At 39.5% G+C, this 27,513-nt stretch overlaps 1 protein-coding gene across 14 annotated transcripts in view; it reads left to right on the forward strand.

Annotated features, from left to right (window-relative positions):
- atp2b2 (ATPase plasma membrane Ca2+ transporting 2) overlaps nucleotides 1-27,513 on the forward strand; it is a 132,407-nt gene that overhangs the window by 69,036 nt on the left and 35,858 nt on the right. For 11 of the 14 annotated variants that reach the window (XM_084349196.1, XM_084349194.1, XM_084349198.1 and 8 more), the window contains 6 exons: nucleotides 16,842-17,045; nucleotides 20,269-20,526; nucleotides 21,157-21,282; nucleotides 22,722-22,847; nucleotides 23,287-23,319; nucleotides 25,201-25,293. In XM_084349196.1, coding sequence (XP_084205322.1) covers nucleotides 16,842-17,045; nucleotides 20,269-20,526; nucleotides 21,157-21,282; nucleotides 22,722-22,847; nucleotides 23,287-23,319; nucleotides 25,201-25,293 — 840 coding nt within the window. The remainder of the gene's footprint in view (nucleotides 1-16,841; nucleotides 17,046-20,268; nucleotides 20,527-21,156; nucleotides 21,283-22,721; nucleotides 22,848-23,286; nucleotides 23,320-25,200; nucleotides 25,294-27,513) is intronic. The other 3 variants (XM_084349197.1, XM_084349195.1, XM_084349205.1) reach the window with 2 other exon arrangements.

Here is a 27,513-nt window from a genome sequence, read left to right on the forward strand (position 1 = left end):
AAGTACACACCACTACTCACACAGGTGACTCCTCTGTAGTGTAGTAGCAATGACCTTGAGGCAGGCTTAAGTAGGGTTGTGGCACAGTGGTCAATCACTCTGCAATAGCACTCTTTCTGCAATATTAAGAAGATTAAGCAGGGAAAGGAATGTGCTGAAGCGGTTCAGCTAACAATGTAGATGTCTTTAGTACGTCTTTTAAAAAGCCTGATTTCATTAATGGTTAATAAAAGCTTTCTTAATGCCTCTAGGTTAGTAATAACCACTAATCAGATGAAAAGAACTCACATTTTGAGTTGTTACATGTACAAACAAATGTAAAATAATGATCTCTGGTTGGTGCACATCCTCTGCCAAGGATCTTTTACCATTGACCTTTAAATATACAATCCACAGCAATCTGAAAGTTTAAACTATAGCAATGGTCACAAAGCATTGAGTGTCATGTATATGTATTTTCACCTGCTGCTGATGTCTGACTCTTTGTCGCTTCACTCCGGCTGCACGCCTCTCACACCACCTGCCGTGTCTTGTCATCCCTGAAGTCATGGTCTTGGTCAGAGCTGCTGTATCATCTCTATTCTGCATCCCCTGTTGTCCAACTGACTTCCGTCGGTCTTGGAGGCTGTATCCAATCCCTCTTATCTACTTGAAGTTTACTGAAAACATGAAGACAAATGCCCTTTTAAGGATAATTTGCTGTACTAACATTTGAATCTACAAGCTGGATAGCCTACTGCATAAAGGCCTCCACCCTTCATCAATGACTTGCAGAATTGATGACTTGATGTAAGTAGGAAGTCATGAAAGCATCACTGGCTGTCAATCCACAAGGTTATTTTTGCCATGCTGCTTCCTGTTAAGCATTAATAAACAAAAAACATTGATAAAGTTGTTAATGACAAGTGACAAACCCTTTGTATGCCTTACTACAAAGTATGCCTTGTTGCAAAGCAGTGCCAATTTCTTAATGCGGCATAATACAAAAAGATGAGCAGGTGTAGGGGAAAAAATAATAATGGCTTGCGAACATTTCCACTGGGAAGTGTTTTGAAGTGCAATCACTTCTCAGATGCTTAGGCTTTTATACCAGGGTTTGATTACTGTCTCTGGAGAAGTACACTGTGGGCTGGTTTCCCAGACAGGAATTAAACAAGGTCTCGGACTAAAACAATATATCTTATATCCATTAGATGTCCACGGAAATGCATCCCTAGTCTAGAACAAGCCTAATTTCTGTTTGAGAATTTGGCCTTTAATGTACAAATTATCTGAACCCTGTACCACTTTTCATCAGTAGTGCTACATTGCAGCTTGCAGTGAAAAAATCTCTGCAGTTGTATTTGTGCAGCACATTAAGTGCATTTATTTTTGTTCTATCTTTTTTTAGAAGACATCGGTCCAAACAATAATTTAAATGTGCTTATTCATGTACTGTTTTGTAGCAGTTTTATTGAGGCAGTGAAAACTTTATTCTATTAAATCACATCTTGTCAGAGAGACTGTCACACATGCACATGCACAGACACACACAAATCACACACACACACGCAGATGCTGGACATGGCCGGCAGTGAAGTCAGCTGTCCCAAGAGATGCCTGAGTGAATTAAGAGGACAGATGCCAAAAACCAGACTCTATTGGCCTGCTACCATGGAGCCTGGTGCTGACTCACAACAGTATACAGTATGTCTGCCTGTGTGAGTGTGTAGTATAATGTACTGAAGGAGTACAAGCTACATGTGGTTGCTATGGTAGATTCCATAAATTAAACTGATTGTAAAGCAACCCAGTGCTGACAAACATACGAATGTACTTAGTGGACTTTCCCTAGGAGACTAAAGGTGTAAAGAAACATCTACCTCCAACAAGACGGGATAAGATTTGAGCATCGTTATCAAGACTAGAAATTAAATCTATTCATACCCAAAGGGTAGTGTAGGCAGTTGGGGAATGGCGTTTTGCTCAGGGGCTCTTGAGGGACAGGACAGGTCCTCCCCCACAACCACATGCCCAACCTCTCCACCAAGTTTTCTGTGGCCACCACACCATCTCATTACTTTAGCTCCTGTCTGCCTGAAAAATATTTCCTTAGATTAGTGAATAGCTCAAAAATACAGTTCCATAAACTGACAGCTTTTCAGTCCCAGGTTGCTGTCATACATCTAAATCCAGCCCTTGTCCTCTGAAATGTCCTGTATCTGAACTGGCTGCTGGAAGCCAGAAGTATGGATAGCGAGTTGACAGGCGTGGTGATGCTTTTAGCTGAATATGCAGAGTCCCAGGCTATAACCGGCTTGTTTCTCTCCATGTCAGCTCTTTTCCTGAGTTGACCCCTCTCCTCTCTCTTCTCCCGCTGTGGGGCAGAACAAGGGTGGTACCACTGCTGCCAACACAGACAGACAGCATTTTCTTCTCAAGGGCACATATTCCAAACAGTCTTGGACCAGATCCAGCCCTGCGTTGCTCAAGGGGGCAAAACAGCTATCTCTCAACTTTGAGTTTCAGCATACTGTAGAGGAAAATAATCCATAACATCACAGCAGCAGAAGAAAAGAGGAACAGAGACGTGGATACTGCCTTGTTCTAACTGAAAGTGTTACCGTTATTTATTTATTTTATCCACTAAATACACACAGTATAGTCAGGTCACATATGAAGAAATCTTTACTGGGAATTTTTTACCCACAACCCTTGATTAAACTTATATCAAAAAGTGTTCAGATCCTTTGCTTCACGAAAAGTACCAATACAATAAATCAAAATCTCACCAAAGTAAAAGAACAGGAGTATTTTCAGAAAATGTACTTAAACTATCAAAGTAAAAGTACCTATTCTTCAGAGAAACATCACATGTGAATGATTTATTTTATGACATTATTTGATTATTAATGTAATTGCATGATTTTGTAAATTGTATTTTACTGTTTTGACTACTTGTTATAGTTTAGTCAAGACCAATGGATTGTATTTATCAAAAGTTTTTATTGTAAAATCCAAATATGCTAAATAAATAGTAACTATAGCTGTCAAATAAATGGAGTAAAAAGTAAGAAAGTAAGTATTTTTGCCTCTTAAACATCTAATAATAGTACCATAATTATAATTAAACCCTATAATTCTGGATGCAAATACTGATGTTGGGGTTTTCAACAGGCGAAATATGCATTCTGTATGTTCTAAGTGCTATATCGTAGGCAACTGGACTTTCACCTCACATCCAAGAGGCTTCTTCAGTTCTAACTAACTGGTGGGTAGTTGCGGGCTTCAAACCCTGTGTGGGTGTGTCCTTACAGCGTAGTTAAGGTCACATGTGAACTCTGAGTTTCAGAGTCGTTAAGGTCACACGTGAGTCGTTGACCCGACCGGCATTCATGTAGGTTGTTAGGGCCAGGTGGGTCCAAGTGTGAATGGGTGTTAAGCTGTCTGGGGAGCGAACCTCAGGACAGCATCGCAAGTGGGTGATAAGTAGTGTCGTAGGCCACCTCCTCTGCTCAATGATGGTCATTCCATTTTGACATAGATGGATTTTTTTCAAAGGAACGTCCCTTCTCCTTCAGATGTAAGTGGACAGCAGAGTCGTGACCTGAGGAGTTGTGCCTTTTACTTATGGAGGGGTTGTTTTGTTTCCCCAATGTACAAATCTGTGCAATCCTGCCTCTATTGAGCAGCATAAACTACATTACTCTGCTTATGCCTGGGTGTTTTGTCCTTAGGGTGGACAAGCTTCCTCCTCAGTGTGTTACTGGGTTTGAAGTGAACAGGGATGTGGTGTTTATTGAAAATGGTGAGTTTCTCAAATTTTCCCCTGACAGAAGGAATAACAATGTTGTCCCGTTTTTTCCATGTCTTCCTCTCTGTCTGCTCTGGATCTGGACGCAGGGTTTAAATCCTGCAACTCCCCACCAGTTAGTTAGAACTGATGAAGCCTCTTGGATGAGAGGTGAAACCTCTTCAAGAAGCTGAAACAAGTTCAGTTGTCTATCATATTGCACTTACAATGACCATGACCTGCAGGACTGAGAATCTTCACCAATGTGTTGCATTCTGAGGTAGTATTTTTGAGGTAGTATTACAGAAACAATCAGTCAACAGGATGATCCACAGAAAATTGTCCTCAATTTTGATCATAGAGTAATCAAGTCATTGGTCAAAGAACATTTACAAATATTTGTCTGATCTAGCCTCTCAAATGTGAATGTTTTTTAGTGTCGTAAATTGAATATCTTTATTCGGGGAACTTGTGATGGGAATTGTTTTGACTATTTTCAGACATCTTATATACCAAATGATATACTGATGAATCACACAATTGCAGGCCTTTTAATCCCGTAATATTCCGGCCGTCTTCCAGTCTATCGCAAATATTCCACTATTACAACGAGCACAAGTATTTACAGGGCATTAATGTGACCCTGCAAACACTGCCTGACTACTTTAGCCTTACATGAGTGGCATACGGAAAAATCAATTGTGCTGAACACCATGTAAGTACATCTGGTTCATGTCAGGAATATTAAAGGAGATGCATCCATTTGTTCAGCAGATGGAACTTGTTCGGACGGGGTTTCATGGGCTCAGTCACATTACAGTTCAGTCAAAATGCTTGGCACATGCACGGATCAATAAACCTGCAGCTCTCCACTGTAATTTCCCTGCAGTGTTAGAGTTTGTAAACTCTGATTGCAAGAATGTGTTGAATGATCGAAAGATTATTTTTCTATGATATAATCCATTAAAATATCGTCCATTGGTGTTCAAATATGTTGACAAACTTACATTCAATAATGCTGAATTGCTATTGTAATTACTGTTATATATTAAATTTATGTGCCCCACACAGGGATCAGCACCTCTCTTGCTGTACCCCACACAGTGTATTTTCCCTGCAATTCATAGCAGACAGACAATAAGGGGCACATTAGTGTGTAGATTTCCCTTACCTGTCATGACTATTTCATGACTCTCTCTGGTAGTTTGAATTTTAATAGCTGTCCCTATTGTGTCCGGAGCTTATCTGAGCCCCTGGGCGAAACCAGAGACTGACACCCAGATGGGAGACAGCAGATAGAGCACTGTCACTCTCCCTTTCAGCCTCTTGGCCCTGAACGCTCTCCCTTTTCACTCCCGAGGGGGGGAGGGTTGGCTGAGCATCTACTGAGCAGTTGGAAATGTTTGTGTGCAGGCATGAGGAAAATTACGAGCTCCTAATCGACATGTTTGGCACAAGCCACAGAGCCAAAATTGCAATTTCAGGGTTTTTTGAAAAATAATTCTTTAAATTTTGATTTTTACTTTTCAATGAACACTTTACTGGGGAATTATTTAGAATGACCAGTAGATATCTTTTGATTCAGACTCAATCATTTGGTTTATTGGAATGTAAAGTCGTTTATCAGCTCTAGATCTTTAGTATTAAATCTGTCAAACTGTTCTTTTATTCCTGCTACTGGACTGCTAGACAAATAACTTGTACATGTAGGTTTGATTTGTAGCCTTGAACTTGGGATTCAAACATACTATTGAGTTCTGTGTGACCCTTTTCACTCACAAACACATAGATGTATAACTGCAACCTTTTTTTGTAACTGCAAACCTTTGATGTGATGATGGAAGAATGTAGGGATATATGGGTAGATTGGTTGATTGATTGAATGAATGGTTGAACAGGCTGGAATTACAGGATGAGGTAACTGACCCCGTTACACTTTGCCCTTATCACTAAGCAGCTGTGTCTAAACACGCTCGGCACTCTCACTATCTCTTTCTCTTTCTTTGCCACACACTCACACACACACACACACACACACACACACACACACACACACACACACACCTCCCCACACACAGAGGCTGTAAACAGATGTCTCATTAATGTTGTGTCCACATCTAGGGCAGTCGGGCCAGCTAACATTACAGTGTTTGAGGCTCAGATGCTGAACAGTTAACACTAAGTGACTCACAAATTCAGTAAGAGAATCATATTTTCTCCATTGTTTTTCACTTTAGACTACTTGTAGGTTGAATAAGCTCATTTATACACACACACAGATGCGTGAGCACAGTTGTTTCCACAAATGATTCTGACACAATTTCTAGGGACAATATCTCTTACAGACACCATTTCTTGTCAAGGCTCCCACTACCCACGTTTGACTGGTCGGGTGACAGGAATTTGAACTGAAAGAGATAATGGGAGTGCTTGGTTTGATGCAATAGATCTCCCTCCTACATTACTTTACAAACATAACAGAATCGTTGTCAGAAAAGAATGACATGGCAAAGAGGCGTGATCTTAATATGATTAATTGTGCAACCCTAATGCACACACGCATGGTGTATTTAAATGTGGGTCACATGCACCCACACAGGCACCCTGGACCTCAAGTATGCACACAGTTTTAACACGATGATAACTGTTTCATGAATTTTGATAAGGACCATATGCACCAAAGCCTTTGCTCTAAATGAGTCACTGTCAGCTTGTTTCTGTTTTTCCCTTCCGTGCTGCTCTTCATGTGCTACTTGCCAGGCCTCCAAAAAAGATTTCTAAGAGGTGTAAATTAACCCTTTGGGGATTCAAATTCAAGTCATATGAGCAGCACACACCAACCACATCTATGAGTTTTTGTGTTGCTCTGTGTTTCTTGCATAACATTACATAATCAGCTTTTTTTCACAACATTATAAAATGTAAAAATAAAATGCAAAAAGGATCGCCATAGAAACAAAAGAGCATGTGTACTTCAGGTCAGAACATAATAGCTTGCAAATTAAAGTGGGATGCATTTCTTAGTCTTTTAGACCTAAAGACTTAGTTTATAGTTTATACAACAGTCTTCATGTAGCTGTCTCTGCACAATATTTTTGCCAGTACATAAGTATATTTATATACAGTATATTATATAAAGTAGGAATAATAAGTAATAATCAGTTATCCTGTGGAGAGAGTGGCATGTGTGTTTGTGTGTGCGTGTGAGAGAGAGAGAGCTGTGAGCTGTGTTCTCTCACTCCACTCTCTCGCATGAGTCAGACTCAAAGAGCACAGTGCGTGACAGCAAAACTCACCCACTTGTATAGCTGCCCCCACAAACTCACACACACACACACACGCACACACACACAATTGCATATTTTATTTTCAGCATTGCCACATACATTTAATTTAGGCTGTTGGGAGACGATTAAAAACTGCAGAGCATTTCAGCCTTTTTATAGAAAACACCAATTATGCGGCATCAGAAAAGAGTTCAGATGCAGGTTCTTGTTTGTCTTAATAAAGAAAGATCTAAAAAACCAAGACCAAATGGTGTTTTAAGTGGTCAGCTGGTAGAATTGTCAAAATAAAAATGATGAAAAATGAAGCTTTGGAGGATGTCCGCCATGTTCAAAGGTGACAAAATCCTTGCCTGCCTGGCAATGGTGGTTAACAATGAAGCCCATACTACTTTACAACACATATGCGACGCGAACACCAGTCTTCTGGGTGAAAGTCCTGTATTTGTTTGACCTCGCCCCAAACCCAATCTCCGTCCTACTTTGACTTTCTTTCTCTTTATACTAGGTCATCTGACATTTACGTGTGGTATTTGTAGGCATCTATTTTCCTTACAACTTAATGGGAAGGATTGGCGAATCACCTGCACTCAAAATTGGACTTTGGTGTATGTACTGCATGAAATTTGAAAAGCTGAAGTCAGGTTTTTTTGTATGCAGAAGTGAAGTTACTGGGCTGCTGAAATAGTAAAACGATTTGATGCTATATGGTGGGGTTATCTGCAGTAGTATTTCTTAGCCTGGACCCCACTCATGTACAGACACATAAGGCAACATAAGTATATTTTCCAATACGTTGAAACATTCCTTTGGGTAATTTTCCTGTAAAATCAGCAACCTTGCCACTGATTCTGTTTCCCCTGTTCGATTCTCTTAAATAAAGCACAGTACATCTGTAATATTAGACGGTAGTCATTTTGTTGGCACAAGCAGAAAGCGTAATAGGTTGCAATATGGTGTCATACACATATGAACATTCACACACATACAGTACATGATGGGAAGGACATGGTGTCAGAAATTGCTCAGTGTCACTTTCCAGTCCATTACCTCTTAGATGGGTCTGTCCGTAGGGGAATAAATGATAGATCCGTGTGTGTGTGTTTGTGTGTGTGAGCATGCATTTGTTAGCGTGACCCTATGACTTCTCATGAGATGAGAGAATGTATTTTCTCAGTTGTTTGTTTACATACAGTACAGTATGTCTGCTTGCCTGTTTTGCTACACTGATGTAACATTAATTCGTCCTCACAGAGAGAGCATGCGTGTCCTCGTGTAATTTCAATCCTGATGAGCGCATGGAGAGCCAGCACGCAAGACCACATTGTAAGCTGAGCAAATCAATTCATCTTTAAAGTAAAGACAACACCAAATAAGACAGTGCTAAAATAAAACTAGAGAAACTCTCCCTGAACACGGGACAGAGGTTGAAACACCCCTTTCCTGCTGTTTTAAATGCTGCAAAAACATCAATCCCCTGCTGTGTCCCCCAAAACATCCAGCCCAACCATGATTAAGTGAGAAAAGGGGCTTTCTTTGTTTAATTAGGCCTTCATCTAACAGTGAGTGGACCTGCTGTGCTGCTGGGTGTGCCCACCCACCCCCATTACCCAAAGATTCAGTTACATTCCCCACCATCTTCTTGAAATAAAGCTGTTTATATAAAACAGCATGTTGAAGCAACTTCAACCTAAACTCCAATCCAGTGACTTGTGTTCAATTTTCTCCAGACGTTGCCCCACCTGGTTAATTGCAATCAAATGTGTGTAAAATTTGTATGATATGTTTGTATGCGACCTGGCTTTAAGTTATCCTGACGTGCCAGATGGTTTGTTTCACACAACCATCTGGGAAGTTGTCTTTGGAAATTGCTTGGAAAAGGGCAGGTACTTTTTAAAAAATAGGCTGATGATCCGACAAACATGATCACATGATCTGGTAAATCCTGGTGCCTCGCAAGGTAAGCTCAGAATACCATTTGATGTGGAAGTCACAGAGTCCTCTTTGCTGGAAACAGAGGCCGTAGTTTTTTTACATAGAGATCATCTGCATTTCCTCAAATGGCCACTTCAAGCTGGCTCTAAAAGTGAATCAATCCTCATTAGGCCCCATGTTAAAATGCCTAACCTAACTGCATAAACAAGCATGTTAACAGCCTGGTACAGCTTTACTCATTTACTCATTTAAATTATATTGAAGTTTCCCCTTAGCTAATTCGAGTCACTGATCTTGACCCCTGGGTCATATTTGTGGTATTGATGCCTTTTGGAGAATTTGGTCTTGCAAATACTGGACAAATGATGTGGTTTGCTCTGCGGTTAATTAGACAGACTGCAGTTGAGGGACAGATGCTGGTGTTTTGGATTCACAAGCAACCCTGTTAGCATTAACCAGCAGACAGCTGCTGGAGGATATAGGTGACGTCTGGAAGAATGATCAACCGGAGTCGACCGGACCACTGAGTTTATTTTTCAAATTTTTCGGGTCTGCGCAGCGAGCTGCTGAAATCCTCTGTAATATCCAGTAACTCATTCTCATTTGAGTAACTACATCCCGTCTCTGTACTTTATGAACGTGCAGAGGTGATGGGGGAACAAAAAGACACTGGAGGATAACAGGAAGAGCCGGAGTCTCCGGTGTGGCTGACTCTAGTTGGAAGCAAAATCGAATACAAACACAGACACAAACATCCTTGATGCCTGCTTGTACTCACTATCTCAGGCAAATCTTGCTTTTTGGAATGAATAAACCTGCAGTCAAACTCGCCTTAGTAACTCAAACAAACACAAATGATCCCAAGATCACACCGACAAGAATAATGCAAGGTGAAATTTGCTCCTCTTTCTGTGTGAACACAGCTAGCTTGCTACCTTTAGTTAGCCTGGTAGATTCCAACTAGGTGGTTGTGTTTCAGGCTTCATCAGGCACTGTCAAGATGGCGATGACTGGAGCCACTCACTTTAAGCTTCACTGGCTCTTCAGAAACCCATGGGTGACGCGTAAAACAACATTGTCGACCTCAAGGTTGAAGTTTTACATACGCGTCAGGCAGCACTTGCCCAACAATAACGATGGCATAACATGCAATGACAATCATTTACTGTCCCTGTTACATGGCAGATGATCTGGTCCTTGGCGGGTTAATTTGCAGACATGTTCATTTACCGTTATTCTTCTGTGAGTTAGGTGATAACTGTAGAATAACAGCATAACAATCCTGCATTGAACAGGTTGTGTAAAAGGGGCTAGGGGGGAGTGCCATGTCTGACATGGGTGAGCAAATCTAAACTTTGCAGTTCACATAATTGCACATAAATCAGGTTTTTACCTTCCTCTGTGCCCTGACATATTTTTATTCTATGCTCTCTAGTTGCTGTAAAGCTTCATATTGTCTCTGTTTCTAAAAAGCAGTACTTTCAAGCATACAAGTAATTAAGCTGCTGGAACAACAACAACAACAACAGTATCTATCAATGTACTTACAGAGTGCCAAAAACAAATGTACAGACAGACACCAAAGTTGTACAGCTGAAACAAGGACAAAAGGTGGCTTGCTATTGTGAAAGCATCCAGTGCTTTCCTTCCCTGAGCTAGCACCACAATAATAATTTATGCAATGCAGTAATATCTTTTCTATGTAACAAACACAAACCCTCCTCTTTCATAGCACAACCCAAAAAGCATGAAAAGGTTTTTGTTTTTGCTGTTAATTTCCTTCTCTTGTCTTTGTTAGCACCTTCCTGTTATTGTCTGAATCTTTTCACACTCCTCTCCATCCCACTCCCTCCTCCTATCGATGTCATTTACTTACACGTAACAGAGAACATCAATTTGTTTAACATCATCCTTAAGAACATCTGCCCTTTTAAAGCTATCTTTACTATATTCTGCCTTTGTTCGCACAGTTACAAAGCTCCGAGTCTTTTATGGGATAAAATGGTGTCATTATGATGGAGGTCATTCTCAAGGACACTGTGACACATTTCTCCGTCACTCCATCTTCTAATAAGAGCTTCATAATTATCCACCTTTTAGCTGCTGATGGGTTATTATTCATAGAGTTACTCTACATCCAGCCTCCCCTCTTTCTCTGCTTCGGTCCATGTCTTCCTTTCTCTTTTTCTCACTCTCTTGTGCTCTCGGAGTCACACCTCAACACTCTCTGTCTTCCCTCTTTATTCTCTTTCTCTTTTAAAATGGTGAAAGCTGAGACTACATATTGAGGCTATTGATTCGCTGCTGGAAAAGCATCAATAGTTTGCGTCGTTATGATGATGATCATCATCATCATCGTAGAACCCTGTTGCCATGGTGACTTGTTTTGGACACTGTGGCACACGGGATTGCGAGGGGGGAAAATAAGTTCAGACAGGCTGCAAGAAGACGTAAAACCAAACGGGGGGAAATACAGATACTGCTTGTAACAAGCCGGACACGTTAAAATGTTGTTCACACCATTATGTGAAGATTTTCTTTGAAATATATAAATGTAATGTGTTTGCTGCTCCATAATGACGCATATATTTTACAAGGACATTTGAAGGTCATCACATCATTTCATTCTTTACTGTCTTTTCTTTGTTGGTACATATGTACATACCTGTGTGCACACACATACACATGCATGTAGGCTCCTGGACACAAAACACACACACACACACACACTCTTACTTCCATATTCACACATTCTCCAAGGTTCAGAGTCTCCGGTATTTCCACTCAACGAGTGGGATGCATAGTGTTGCCATGGAGATCTATTTTTAGCCATGGACAAAAAAGGGCCAACTGTTAAAATATGCCATCATGTTCCCTCTGACAGAAAAAAAATCAATTTCCTCTCGTGCAGAAAGGATGCCATTTTTCCTTTTTTCTTAATGTTCCTGTCTATTTGGTAATAGGATGTTTGGTAATGCTCTGATCTGTCAAATGCAGCAGGATCTGTGATCCAAATCGGCTTTGATAAACGGTACCTGCCTGTCTTACATTATAGAGTAAGAAGAGTGAAGAAGAGGAGAAAATTCTCGTTAAAACATTTTACAAGGTTAAATACTTTGTTGTGAGGAAATTAGTTGATAGCAGTGATGATCAGTTAAGTCAAAGAGTATATTAAAAAGATTGCAAATATTTGCTGATCGTAGCCTCTCAGTGTAGCTTGCTTAACTTTCTTCTGTCTTATGTCAATAAAAAACTTTAGTTGAAAAGTTTAAGTTTTGAATAGTTTTTCCCACAAAACAAATAATTAAAAAATGCTACTACTTTTTCATTTTTTTGGACAGTTGTATAGACCGATAAATCAGACAAATAATAGACAAATTAAACAATCAATCATTAGTTGCATCCCAATTCTAATCTTTGTATTTTTATATGATATCGTATCGTATTTGTCACTATGCCAAACTTCAGAGTGGCTTTTCTTGGCCCTGAACCCAGACGGCCATTTGGGAGTCTTATTCATGATAAATGCCATAATCATAAGTTTTTTAATGGGCATTGAAAATTCAATCTTTATCCATCTAATGCTCACAATCAAGTATGGCCAAATGTGGTTTATTATCAAGCATGTCTAATTAGCTAGAATTCAGTGGAAAGTGGAAATTATAGAAGAGTGATTTGATGGCATGCAACCAGATTCATAAATTAGATTAAAATGTGGGATGCATTTCTGATACAGTAAATGGCTTTTACTTCATCTGCTGAGTCACCAGGATGCCCACTGTTCGTTTTAAGCCCATCAGCTGACAATTTAAAAGGGAACTGCAATCTAACGCTAATGTTAGTGCACTCATTTTTATAGGTGGACTCAAATTACCTCTCCAGAAGGCTTTTACTATTTGAACCTTCATTAAAACACTTACAATGAGCTTTGATGAAGTAAATTATGTGTTATACAGTAACGGGAGTTCCTTATCTGTTCCCATCTTTTGCTCCTGTACATTTGCTACATGTAGTGTAATTGTTCAGGCTTCACTACTTGCTAATGGACCTTAAAACACAGACTTCTTTTGCAATCGCCCTTAATCCTCTGTGAGATTTTGGTGACTCATCTGTATATCGCCACAGTGTTTCTGCCCTCTCTCTCTGCCTCCTCAAAATGCTCTGCCAGAGCAGTTAGGTGGGCTGACAATATTTAGCATACAATATTTCATAATCTGGCAAGTGAATCTTAAGCAGCATTGCAATCAGCGATCCAGGAAGGAATGATAATGTAGCAAAGGATTTTCCAGGAAGCAAAGAGTATTTAATGATTTGGGAGATTGATTACAGCGTAGCTAACATCTCAAGGGCATTTATAGTGAACAGAGTTAAAACATTTAACAAGGTTAAATGTCATGCTGAACTGATGCACCATCTCACATACAGGCTTACATATCACATGGCAGGAATGGCTAGGAGTATGCAGTAGGTTGTATTTCAGTGTGAAATGATTGCTGCCATTATGCAGAATGACACATTTGCATGCTATAACTAGCTTCCCTGCCTCTGGACAGATGCAAGAAATGTGAATTAGCATATGTATTTGTTTTCTAGATAAATCTGTGGACGTAGTATTGGGTAGAAATACTGTATGAGTAAATGTTGTATTTGATGTGCACCTGACTAAAAAGATACAGGGGGTTATACATAAGATGAATCTATATACATAAATATGTATGTATAAATATGTGCCTCTGCACTTCTGTGTGCATATACTGTATGTGTGTGCCTTTATGTGTGTGTTGGATATATATCTGACCAACTGGAACTGGCTAAAGCCTGATCATAAGAGCTCTAGTTTTACTGTGTGACAGTGCAAGCAACCACAAGCATGCTTGGCCAGCTTTATTACACATACACATACAGACACACAAAGCACGTGCAGATGGTCACGACTCACAGACCCATACACACACACACACACACACACACATACACACACACGCACGCACACACAAACACACACACACACACACACACACACAGACATGTTTGTGTGTGATGTGATGCAGGGTGCTGTGGAGATCAATGGGAGAGCATGCTAGGTCCTCTCACAGAGACAATTAAAAGAGAATGGATAATGAGGCTATTTATAGACTGATCTATTTGTAACCAGGGCATTCTCCTACGTCGGAGCTGGGAATTGTTTTCTTTTGAGCCTGCCCTCCTTCTGTCCTCTCCTTCTCCCCCCCTTTTGCTTTATCTCTCTTTTACAAGCAAGTGAAACTAGTCTCTTTTCTCTATTTTTTCCTCATTTTTTGCACTAGTTGTACATTCATTTATTACACAACTCTGTCATTCTCTTTTCTTTATTACTCTTTCTCTGATGTCACACACAGACAGATCATCGGTTGTTTCCCGCAGAAGTCATCTCATAGTCATAAGCATTTGAACCAGTGTCATGCAGCAGTGATGTTATCAGGTGCAATCCAGGGCCACTCCTGGGAGACCCAGTGACGCACCATGCATGACATAATGCTGTGGTAATGTCTGTGGTTGTGAGGGAGAGAGAGCGAGAGAGAGAGACGGTGAATACACACTGTGCTTGTGTGTGCACACAGCAGCCAGATAATGGTGCCACAGTGAAAATCAGCTAGATAGAAACCAATAATGTAGCTCGATGGAAATCTTCTATGAATAATTTTAACTAAGGATAAAGAGCATATATTTACATTGCTGTTGTTACACTTAATGCTACCTTGAATGGATGAATGTTTGAGATGTAGATACAGTAATGATACCGAGTCGCTGATTCTTAGTGCAGCTTAATAAATGTGTTTTAATACATGAACATTTAACAAGTAAAATAGTTTGAATTTGAGATAAGGCCCATTATGCAAGATTGTGCAGATAAGACATATAAAATCAACTAGAGTACAATTATATTCACTGAGTTTGTAATTAGATTTCCTGAAAAAAATGGTGCATCAGAAATTATACAGACTCAACCCTTTTTGCACAGAACATAATGTTCTGTGATTTTAAATTGTCCCCATTACAATCTTGCATAATGCAACTGTTCATCATCATCATCAAGCAATAAGCTGGTCATTTACCGAGCAAAAATGTCAAATGTGATAATTAACTTAATTTCTTGGTTTAATAGAAAAAGAAATTAGATATCTTTTACATTTTGGACTCTTGATCACATAAAAGAAGCAAATTTAAGATGTCACCCCAAGTGCCGGGAAAATGTGTAGTGCAGTTTTATGATATTGCACATCATCGACTAAATGTTTAATTAGTTAATCGGAAAGAGAAATCAATATAATTTTACTGCTGTGATAAATCAGATTTAATACATGAACGTGACTTAGTATAAAGAACAGTTGTTAAGGCAAAGAAGCCTCAGTTTTCAAGGTTAAAGATACAGGATCAACCAGACTCAACCTTAGTTGTCAAAACGCATTGCTCATATTTCAAGTGACACTAAATGCAATAAGGATAAATATGAATTAACTGATGGGTTCCCAGCCTGACCGTTTTAGTGTAGTGTTTGGTGGTATAAGAAAGAATGTCACTTACGGTTATCAACATGTAGCTCAAACTTTACTATAGCTGCCTGTGCAACCATTTTAAATTCAGTTGAAGCAGATACGCACTCAGAGGCTGTAGTTCTGTAGTTCTTTGATGATAATTTTAAACAGGTCAGGTCAGTTTTTCTCCTTCCCTCTTGGGCTGGTTTGGTGGTCAGAGAGATGGCCTGCTGCAGGTTTACTGCCAGGTTAGACTCAGTTTCACTTTTTGGAGCTGTGCCCTTGTGCACACTTGATGTGCCCCCTTTGCGTTGAGCACTTGACGTGCTCTCTCCCGCTACTGAGGATAGACCAGTTTTCTCTTGTTCATCTCTCGCCTTGTCATGCCGATGGCTGGCAAGCAGTTGTTCAACATGTCCTTTCACAGCCCTTAGGAAAAGCTCTGAATTTAGGCTGCTTTGTGTTACAAAGCAACGCACTTTGTTTTCAGTGTGTGCTTTTTCCACAGGCGCCAGCACACACAGCTGTTGCATATTTTTTAACAATGTATTATGTAGGTAACTGAAGGCTTAAATATTGTCTAAATATATTACAATATGTTCTCCAATATGTTGTTCCTGTTTTTATGTGATAATATTTCTTAGGAAATGGGAAATCAGGGAATCCGGTGTCCTGGGACTAAACCCTACTACCTTCATAATGCATATCTAAAAGAAATAAAAAAGGACAATTATACACATTAGCTACTCATTTGTGGTTATGCCATTTAGATTACGATGTTCAACCTGTTGCGAAAGCACTACATCTGATGTAATTGACCGTTTTGCCACATCATGCGCTACAGTATGAGAATCATTTTCTGGACAGTGGTCTAAAAGTAAATTGTGCCTGAAGCCAGAACTAAATTCTCCAGATAAAAGAGCCAAAGATATTTGTGTACAGTGGTTCATGGTGTATGAGGAGGTGGATGAGGTCAAAGCACCAGGCCCTCATCTCTGGAGCAGAATTATATAAGGAACGCAGAGCCGCGGCCCACCATGACTCAAACTGGTAATTAGAGATGGTTTGTGTGTGGTGTGAGAGTGAGGAAGAGAGAAGAAGAAAGTATGGAAAGAAAGACTTTCAAAGCTGACTTCAGAGTTTCAAAACTGTAAAAGGAAAGGTTTTCACCTGTGCTTTTTGAATTCTTTTTTGGGATTAGATAAAGTGTTTTTTACTATAATGTTAACCCTCACCACAATATGTCTGTAAGAATATCCTCCACACACTGATGATCATTGTACAGTGATGTGATCTAACTCCTTCTCCCCTTCTTTCTGTGTCCTCCTCTCTCAGGACTCGCAGGTGCCCAACCTGACCTGGACAAGAGAAAAGAACTGTATGGTGCAAACCTGATACCTCCAAAAAAGCCAAAAACCTTCCTGCAGCTGGTATGGGAGGCCCTGCAGGACGTCACCCTTATCATCCTAGAGCTCGCTGCCCTGATCTCCCTGGGCCTCTCCTTTTACCACCCTCCCGGAGAGAAAGGCGGAGGAGAGTGTGAGTGACATCACTGTGACATCACATGCTCTCTTTTCACTTGATTCGAAGTCTTGAGACAGACACAGGAGCACAGTTATGTCTGGTATCTGCACTGTTGCTGAGGACAGCAAATGGCTATAATTGGCTCCGGCCCACTGACATCACTTCCTCTGACATAACTGGCACTTGCTGACACACTTACACCTTCATGTATGCACACACACTTTTTAATTGGTGAGGCAGGTCACACTTGGTTTGTGACCTGCCGCAAGAGATCAAGTGACTCATGGGGCATAGGAATATTTTGTGTGTGATTGCGTGCGTGTGCACATTGTGATGGTGTTAAAAGTGTGTATTAAAGGTTAATGAAGTGTTGAGTAGAGAAATAACCTTGAGCTCTCAGTGCCCATACATCAGCCTTGTGAGCCGTGAAACAGGAAATGAAGACAGAGACCATAACGAGGTGCTGAGTCAGCAACATCAGTCACCGCTCCCAGCATTATCACAGTAATGGAATTCAGCTACACAGCCAAAGGAACCAGTCATCATTTAAAGGGGCTTAAAAAGCTAGAAATACCTGAGAAAGAAGAAGTAGTTACCTCTGCTCTAGTTGCATGGGTAGTTAATCAAATAATTCTTGAGTTAATATAATTTTAGTTGGTTGGTTAAGATTCAGTGAACATTAATGAGTAAATAGATGATGTACTCAGCCAAGTAGTTAGGTAAAATTATTGTTTAATTGGCCAGTGCTTTTCCCTGTATACCTAATTTTCTTTGCGTCTTTTGAGCTGTGTCACTTTATAAATGTTGCTCTCTGCATCACCAAGTCAGAGTAAAGCAGAGAAAGGCCAAAAAGATTGTTGTGCTGATAACTGCTTCCATCTACAGACAATTAAGGCAGAAAAGATGCTAAGATTAAGTCTCTTCTCATATTTAAATATGAATACATACAAATAGATGTGAGTAGCAGTGTGATTCGGAGAGATTTGAATGCATGCCACTTAAATCACCTTATTCAGGAAAAACAGCCAGGAGGAGAGATGGACATGAGGCCACAGGGATGTAAGGATGCTTTTAGAGTGGCTCCAAGAAACAAAAGAGCCCAACTTAAGTACATTTTTCAAGACCTGAGGAAAATTATTGAGTTAAAGAAGGATGATAATGATGTAGTGATCAATAGTCATAAATATTTAATATAATGAAACATTTATAGCAATGATCATTCAAATATTGCTTTTAAAGAGCAACAATGATGTAAACTATGGTAAGATGATTTACGACTGACAGTCATGAGACGACACATCTCAAAGGGTTTTTCTTGGTATAATACATTTGACAAAATGGCAGTAAATCTAACTGGAAATCATTAAAAAATGACTACAAATATAATACAACCATTATACAGTAATCATTATTTAAACTTAAGGTAGAAAAATTATTAAATTGGAGCCTATAAAATAAGTATGTACTAAAATGTCTTTTTAGCAAAAAATCACAGCATCTACAAACACATGCATACACAAGCACACATCTCTCACTGCTCATTTGCTGGTTTTGTTTATTAATAGGTCAAAAAAAAAGCTGGGTCCAGAAATAGAAGGTGGTGGTATGACTTAATTCTCATTTACATATGAAACAGCCTGGCTGCAGTTGAATGAGGAGGCTCTTAATTGCGTCTGTATCAAACACACGACATGCAAATGAACAAAACCCTGAAAAACACAAAGAAAATACTGAAAGTAGACACAGAAACCAACATGGTTTGGCAGTGCGTCCAAACCAATTTGTTGAACTGCCTTTGAAGCTTATAGACATGTATTCAGGCATATACATGGCATCCAGTTGTGGAAGTTACTCAGTCAGCTGCATTAATTATAATATTTTGTGCTTTGTATGGCCGGGGTGTTTTAGAGCACAATGCTGACACTTCAGCACCACGGACAGCTACAGAATCGCTGCATGGTTGTGTGTGTGTTTTTATCTGTGAGAGAGCAGAGTTTGTGCACACATTTGCATTTTCTTGTCTGAATACTGAGAACTGTATAATCAGAACCATGGACAGCATTTACTGTGCTACTGTCAGTGTGCTGCAGTGACCAAGCAGGACAAGCTGTACTCCTATCAAGTCATGTTACTACCTTAATTACTAGTATTTTGCTCTTTCAGTTAAAAGAAAACAAAAAATGATCTTAATGTAAGTAGATTAGTTGTGAATCTCTAAATAATGAGCTGTCACTTATCGAAATCAGGAACTCCCTGGCAAAACATGATTAACTGAAGAAAATGCAATGTGAAATAAATTGGCATATAAATACATACTAAGGAACAACATTTAGTGCATAATTTGAAATAAAATGTGAAATAATTGTGCGTTGGTACTGATTAGTAGTAGTTAGTAGTTATTAGTAGTTGGTAATTGATTCAGTAACTGAAGGTTACTTGTTTCAGTGTATCTACTAAATAAGCATCATATTGAATCGGACTCTTCTGTAGTTCACCAGAAAGTCCAGATTGCTTCTTGGAGTCTAGTCCTTGGTTAAACCAGACCCTGCATATGTAATGTCTATTATATGAGGTCTGCCCTAGTTCCCTTGTGAGCTGCAAGTGTTTTATAGTCCAAAGCAAATCACCCCACAGTGGGCTTTTGAAGTCGGCTAGCCAGGAGTGTAGGGCACAATGGCTCCTAGAGTAATATATGAAGCAGTACGAGGAGGACTGGGAATAGGCCTTGTTTCATTCCCAAATATATCCCAGTCTGTGAGTGAACAGCCAGCAGACTGCAGGGCTTTCATTTGAAGTAGAGCAAATGATTGAAGAGGCGAGAGGAAGTGAATTCTCTGAAGGTCATTTCAGCCAGAGTTCATTTGATTTCAGACTTGTCTTTCATAATGCACCCATTGTACATAGGCAGAGAAATAGCACATATGCGTGTATTTATACTATACACACATGCACACTTTTGGCACACACAGTCACAGCTGTGTTTGTCCGCAGCTTTTCAGACCCTAGTATGAATGTGAGCTTTGATTACTTTCCCTATGTCTCTTTATTATGCAGAGTTCACACATTACATTAGTAATAAGTACATATACTTGTGTATAACATTTTTGATTTGATATCTAGTGCGTTAGTGTCGACTGAACACTATATGCATGTATGAAAACCTAGTGTGCTTGCAAATGTATGACATGCAAATGTTTGTTTTCCTCCTCTACTTCCTGTCACTGTCAACTCTGTGTAGCGTGTGGCGTGGCAGGAGGTGGGGTAGAGGATGAGGGCGAGGCGGATGCCGGCTGGATCGAAGGTGCAGCTATCCTGTTGTCGGTGGTGTGTGTGGTGCTGGTGACGGCCTTCAATGACTGGTCGAAGGAGAAGCAGTTCCGTGGGCTGCAGAGCCGCATCGAGCAGGAACAGAAATTCCAGGTTGTCCGCGGCAGCCAGGTCATACAGCTGCCTGTGGCCGACATAGTGGTGGGGGACATCGCACAAATCAAATATGGTAGGTGTGAGTAGATTGTCAAACTGTGTGTGTGTGAGAGAGTTTACTCAGTTTAATCAAATATCTTCTCGGTGAAAATTCGTAGTAATAGAAGTTTGAAAAATTAACTGTAAGATGCAAAATGTCACATCTAGGGTTCAAAATACCATGGAGCTACGAACTCCCCAGAAAGTGTCATTTGTCACAAAACCTTATGCACTAACTAATTTTTAGTTTCAAACATGGCCTTGATTGAAACATCTGAGAGTTATTTGATTCTTCTCCCGCCTTGATTGGCTTGTCCATTGTTCTGAGTAAAGTCATTTTCATGGTTCAGTAGCTGAAAATAGACTTCCACCTCATTTCCATGGGGGGATTAAAGTTAAAAAGTCTACCATAAGCAATTAAAGATGTTCAAGCCACCGTATGTTAATGTTGAGAAATTAATTAGCTGCAGACAGACACAAACAGAGAGAAACACGTGCAGGTCCTGTCCCATCTTGTACCAAAAATATACCACAGTGGTCATTAGCTCAAACTCTAATGAGTCGTTAAAGTTTGCTGAACTGTTTTGTTGTGTGAGGCGATCAGTCAATCCCACAAATGTAAATAAATCCACTGAAGATAGAAACTGTATTTCTGTTTTTCCAGGTGATCTTCTTCCTGCCGATGGAGTGTTGATCCAGGGCAATGACCTGAAGATTGATGAGTCATCACTGACCGGAGAGTCCGACCATGTCAGGAAGGCTGCAGACAAGGATCCCATGCTGTTGTCTGGTATGTTGCCGTGATATCTATCATGTTATGTTAAGGTGGGGAAAAAAAACAAGGAGATGACTTGACTGCAGACTCTACATGTCTTCTCTTACATGTCACATGTTCACCTCCTCTGTCAAAATGGCCTACTTGAGATTGAAGTTAGCAACTTCAAAAATCCCATCAAACACATCTGCATTTCTCTACATCTTCAACAAAACATGCCTTTTTTCGTCGTCCAAATACAAAAAACATGAAAAAAATCTCTCTAATAAGCCCACAATTACATTTCTGGCATTTTCACCCAGTGGGCCAGTTTAAATGGGTCATCACCAAAACTCAATACGAGAAAGTAAAGTGAGTTGGTTTGTTACACCTTCTAGCCCTAATGCCACAACCCTTTATTTCCATCCACTGCCTTCAAAATAAACCACAGAAATAGAAATACAAAGTCTTTGCATGATAATCTTGACTTTTTAGAATTATTTCAGAAATGGTTCTTTAATTTTGAAGGCCGATGTAAAAGTCAGAGAAATGGGCTCAGGTTTGGTCTGCCTAGAAGAGGAGAATCTGTTGTGAAAGTCGTGGTATAACCTCAGACAAAAGACAGTAGGTTGTTAATTATAATCTGAATATCAATACAGAGGACAGCCTTGAAGACACTGTTTTTAATCTGCTCTGCCACTTTCCTGCTTTAGTGTGTAGTATGCTGCAGCAGAGACTAGAATTTGCAGCTGTAGGATTCTTAGAAATGAAGAATATCACAGATAACAGAAACATGGGTTAATCTGATCTCACATCTTAGTATTTTTTTCCTGTGGATAATTAGCTGTGTGCCTTTTTGCTGCCTCCTTTAATTAGCCTCACATTCACCCACAATGACTTACTCTCTCAAAGGTTAATAATGTTCTCTCTCTGTGTGTGTATGCTGTACATATACACAAGCACAAAATTGGAGCACAGTCTGCACATCCTTGTGTGACACATTTTTACTGCTTTGGCTCACTACTCCATTGGATTTAAAATAAAACTGTCCATGAGAATAAAGTGCTGACTTTTGGCTTTAATAATGTTTGAGGAACTCTCTCTATAGAGTCAATTGTTGTAATTGTTGCCTTGATGATATATGCAGTAGTTCCCCAATTGTACGTCAGTGCCCCAGGACAAGGATCATAAATGTTGAGCCAACATAGAACCAAAGAAAACGCTTTCTCGAGGAATACTGTACTATACTTCACCATGAAACTTAAACACATTATAAGCCAATAAATACTTACACAATCTACAAAAATGATTTTGTGTAACTTCACCATTATTCCTAGGAATGATGAATGAGTTTAGATTGTTTTTAGGCACGAAACTATTTGGTTTGGTTCAATTCATTAATCTCAGTATTAATTCAGTTCTATGAGAGCATTTTGAGATGGAGGCTGTAACATAACACTGTGCCCTTTTTTCAGGCACCCATGTGATGGAGGGGTCAGGGCGCATGGTGGTTACTGCCGTCGGTGTCAACTCTCAGACCGGAATCATCTTCACCCTGCTGGGGGCCGGCCCAGAGGAGGAAGAGAAGAAAGAAAAGAAAGGTCAGATCATTATTTTATTAAATCATCACCTTTTACAAACACGCCCCATAAGATTTTTGCAGTTGCTTCAGGAGTACTGAGGTAATTTGTTTTTTGTCAGCGTTGCTCAGCAACGTACCCTTGAAAAATCTTTTGTCGTTTCATTACCTTATGTCCTGAAAGTCAAACTGTGTACGCTCATTGCATAATATCAGTGTTTTTAACTGTTGTTGTTATCAGGAGGGTTTTAAACAATAAACACACAAATGTCCACCTGCTTTACTCGTGAACTGTATGAACCTTTTGTAGGTATTTGTAGTACAGCTCACTTTGCTGAATGTGTATTAAAAACTATGAAAAGTGTATTGGTGGTACACTTGTAAGCTGCAGTATCCAGGTTGTGTGTAGTTCAGGTGCATCATTGAACTTACTCTCTTATCCTTACAAATTCACCTCGAAGGAGGGGCAGTGGAAGACGGACACCAGAATACAGGTAGAGTATCACCTTTCTCTGACCCCTGGGATTGGTACTCGATCCTTTTCTACCTTTAACCCCCAATGATCTCCAATAAACCACCGTTACTCCTCAACCCTTTTCTGTAGCCAAGCATCCTCGCACCAGTTTAATTCCTCACTTAAAAAGAGAAGCCTCATCATCACAACACTGCATCTTTTTAAGTGTTGACAGATGACACATTTCACAATGCATAATCCTCTCCCGTTTATAACAGGCACTGCACTCATCAAACTAACTAGCTAGCATTCAACATCGGTCGTGTTTCATAGACGTATTGAATGCTATGAATAAACAAAGCCTGTCAGACTCATCTCATTTCTGTGTTACAGAACAATGACATGAGAGCGACAGCCTTGCAGGTATACAGCACATGTACCAGCAGTAGAGAGCTGACACTATAAGCTTTTGTAAGATGTAAGAACATCTCACATATGTACATACACATATTTAACATCAGTAGTGATGTGTTGCCGCTGTTACCAGTGCCTCTTGTGACAGCTCTGTAAGTTTCCCAGCAGCTTGCATGGATAGCATCCTATATGTTTTGAGGCATTTTGCTTCAGTGCCGTCTCAGAATTGTCACATTATACAAGGTAACAGTGACAGGTCATAGCCTGTGGACAACACTTTCTTCCTCTGATCTAAATGCTAACAAATGCCTCATGTGTTCTTGTTTAGACTTGTAAGTTGAGTACTTCAACAGGATATGTTTGATCTGGCTGTAGCACAGTGGCAATTATTTTCATAAGTTTAATAAATCTGAATCTTAATCCATGATTTAAAGTTTTAATCCAAATTGGAATTGTATATGTTTCACTGGTAGTTTCTTACTAAAAGGATCATATCATACAACCCACACTCAATACTTCGAGCTAGAATTACCTTTAGGTGTGAATGCAATTGCTTTTCAATTAGGTGATCAAATTGTGATAAAACTTTGAAACCATTATGAATCACAGTCTTTTTGTTAACAACTCAAAAGGGAACATGAAAAGCAGTTTCTGACCTTTGGTTACATTTTTTTTCCACAGTTAATCAAAGTTTATGCGACTGCTGTCTAAAACATGGACAAAAGATTGCGTGATTCGCTTTTGAAAACCATAACGGACACTTTCCCATATTTACACTAGTACATTAGCCCCATCACTTAAGTGGTTGGCACATGTGTATTTCCCTGGCTAATACGTTTTTGTTTACTTTGCAGGAGAGTTTACTTTCAGACTGGCTATGCAACACCTTTAAGCTTATTTGTTTCAGATTTTCTGCTCAAATTATGATTTTGTGATGCTATATGATATTACATGAATAACATGGTTTGAACGAACTCCACATTGCAGCAAATTAACAAAAAAAAAAAACGACAATCAATGCAGTATAGCACACAGAACAAAACATAATATGATTTAATCACTATTGTTAACTATACATGCAAGATTACATACAGTACATTACATCCAGTATATTGTAACAGATACCTATAAAACAAAAGGTGCCATTTGCAACCGACTTACAGTTGGTTTATCTATTTTGTAGCTCTGGTTGCACATTTTTTGTTATATTTCCATATATGTTATGTTCAGATTTCATGTTTCATGTCTGTTCAATGTCACACTTGTTTATTTGATTGACACAACACTCAGTAAATCACTTTAATCACATACAAATAAAAATACATTTCACAGACTAGACTTTAGTATTCACATACATATGCTGAATCTCTTAAATGTGCTATAACCATGTTATTTCTGTTCATTGTCTTGTGTGTGCATGTGCGCGTGTATGTTTGTGCGTGGACGCCTGTGTGTGTGCGTGTGCGTTTTTGTTCATTCATGTTCGGCCTTCATTGTTACTGGCTAGACTGCTCCCATCCCCCTATCCACCCCATCGCAACTATAGCCACGGATGGGGCTGCAGGCATTAATGCCCCTGGCAGTGCCAGCCTAATTAATGGTAGGTTGACAAAACCTCTGATCTCTGACCTCTTTCTGTCATGACTTTTTACTCCTCTTACCTTCTCCATCCTCCAACTGCCTCCTATCATGGGAGCTCACCTTCTGCTCTACCTTTTTTGTTCAGTTTTGTCGGACCCTTTTGTACCCATGCTGTTACTGCATGTCCTCTGTAGTCGTAGAAATTAGTCTGGTGTTTCTTTTTCTTCTCTTCATGCTATCTTTTGTCTTGTAATCCTTTTAACGTACATGCTACATAGCTGTCTTGGAAACATTTGTAATTACTTTAGATAAATGTATTTTTCAGTTCATCTTTAATTGAAACCTGAACTCATTATTCTAAAAAAGTAGTCAAAACCTTTTGAGCCTTTTAAACAAATTATTCATAGAATGATATATTGTGGAGGTGCGTAAGGTTAATGTTTATGAAGTCTTACAACATTTGAAGTGGGTTGTCTTTAAAGGAATATTTCAACATTTTGGGAAATACACTCATTCTGTTTCTTGCTGAGAGGTAAGATGAGAAATAGCTTGGCTCATTTTCTCATTTACTAATCAAACAAGAACAAACAAGATATAACCAGTTAGGTATTGAACTTTAGAGGCCCTGGTAGGTGGATTGTGTTGCTAGTGCACAGAGGCAGGCCCTATTTCCAGTCTTAATGCTAAGCTAAGCAAACCAACTGCTGGTGGAAGCTTCATATTTTTACCGTACAGGCATGAGAGTGGTATCAATCTTCTCATTTATCTCTCAGCAAGAAAGCAGATAAAGACGCCTCTCAAAATGTATTAATACTCCATTAAATAATGCCTATAGTAGCTATTGTGTTGCTATTGTGTATAATAATTGTCATATTAATTCATATTTCTGACAGTAGATAAGACCTTAGCTGAAGAATGGTGGCCAATCGCACTGCAGGGCCATCTCTTTTCGTTGGGTGTCCTCTGAGATCACTTAGTGCAAATCTTCCATTTCTGTGTTCGCTGGACAAGATGCAAAAAGATTAGCCTCATTCATCGTAGCACTGGGCTCTCTCTTATCTTATCTTTTTTTCCTTGGAGAGCAGCCGCAAAATGTTTGTACTCAAGGCAGGAGGGGCATGATTTGCACTGTAATGATGACCTTGTGCTGTCCTAGGCTGGAACAGAGCAATTTGTCATCTTCAGCTTTATTGTGACTCCAGGGAACTGACTAATGTGGAAGTGGAGGTGAAACGAGTCATTTATTCGCCACATACATGCCGAAGATTCTGGAAAAATCTGCTCTTTTAGCTCTACCTGAGTCTTTTTCTCTGTGACATTTGAGTACAAAGCACTTAAAACGACACATTCTGTGCAATTTCTAGCCTGCCTACCACTGAGACAAACAGAGCATATCTCTATAATTATAGCCTGGGCAGATAATGGGATCAACACTGCAGTGTATGATAAATGCTTTCTTAATCATGATGTCTTGTTTTGGAATTATTGTGTATACATTTGGTTTGAAAGCACATGAATCTTGTTACTTTTAGTTTGATGTTATTATCAGCTGACAGGATGATATATACTGTATGATATATGATATATTTAGTATGTGTGCTTCAGCTCTCAGTAGTTATATTAGACCAACCAACAAGTTTTATTTCTTTAATTTAAAACTTTGTTTGAATGAAACGCACATTTGAATTAAGTTCAATCCTTGTGTAAGCAGAATCCAACAGCATCATAAATTCACTGTCCCCGAACTTAGATTTCGATTTTCCTCCAGTTGTTCTTATGTAACTTCACAATGTGGGAGGCTTTTCCTTCAGGCTCGCTCTCTCTCTCTCTCTCTCTCTCTCTCTCTCTCTCGCTCTCTCTCTCTACGTTATATTTCTCTCTCTCTTTCTTGCTCATATCTCTAGTCTGCCTTCCTCTAAGTGTGTGATCTTGCATGTGCTTTCTGAATTTTGATCTTGCGCATGCTGTCTCCTGTTTGTTTGTAATGTGTGTGTGTTGTGTGTGTCTGTGGTGTGCTCTCCTTCACTGTCAGTGTTCAATGTAATGCTCTATCTACTGTATGTCTTGATATCACATTTTATACCCTGACGATTTGACTGGTATTGTTGATAATATGTGTGGTGAATTACCTGTGCTCATATCATTCAGGATAATATTTAAGAAAAAAAAAAAAAAAAAAAAAGGAAATTCAGCAGAGCGTGTGCAGTTTTTTTTTTGTTTTGTTTTTTTGTAACTATTC

This window comes from Pagrus pagrus (assembly GCF_965226575.1).
Source record: "Pagrus pagrus genome assembly, chromosome: 3".
Lineage (NCBI taxonomy): Eukaryota > Metazoa > Chordata > Actinopteri > Spariformes > Sparidae > Pagrus > Pagrus pagrus.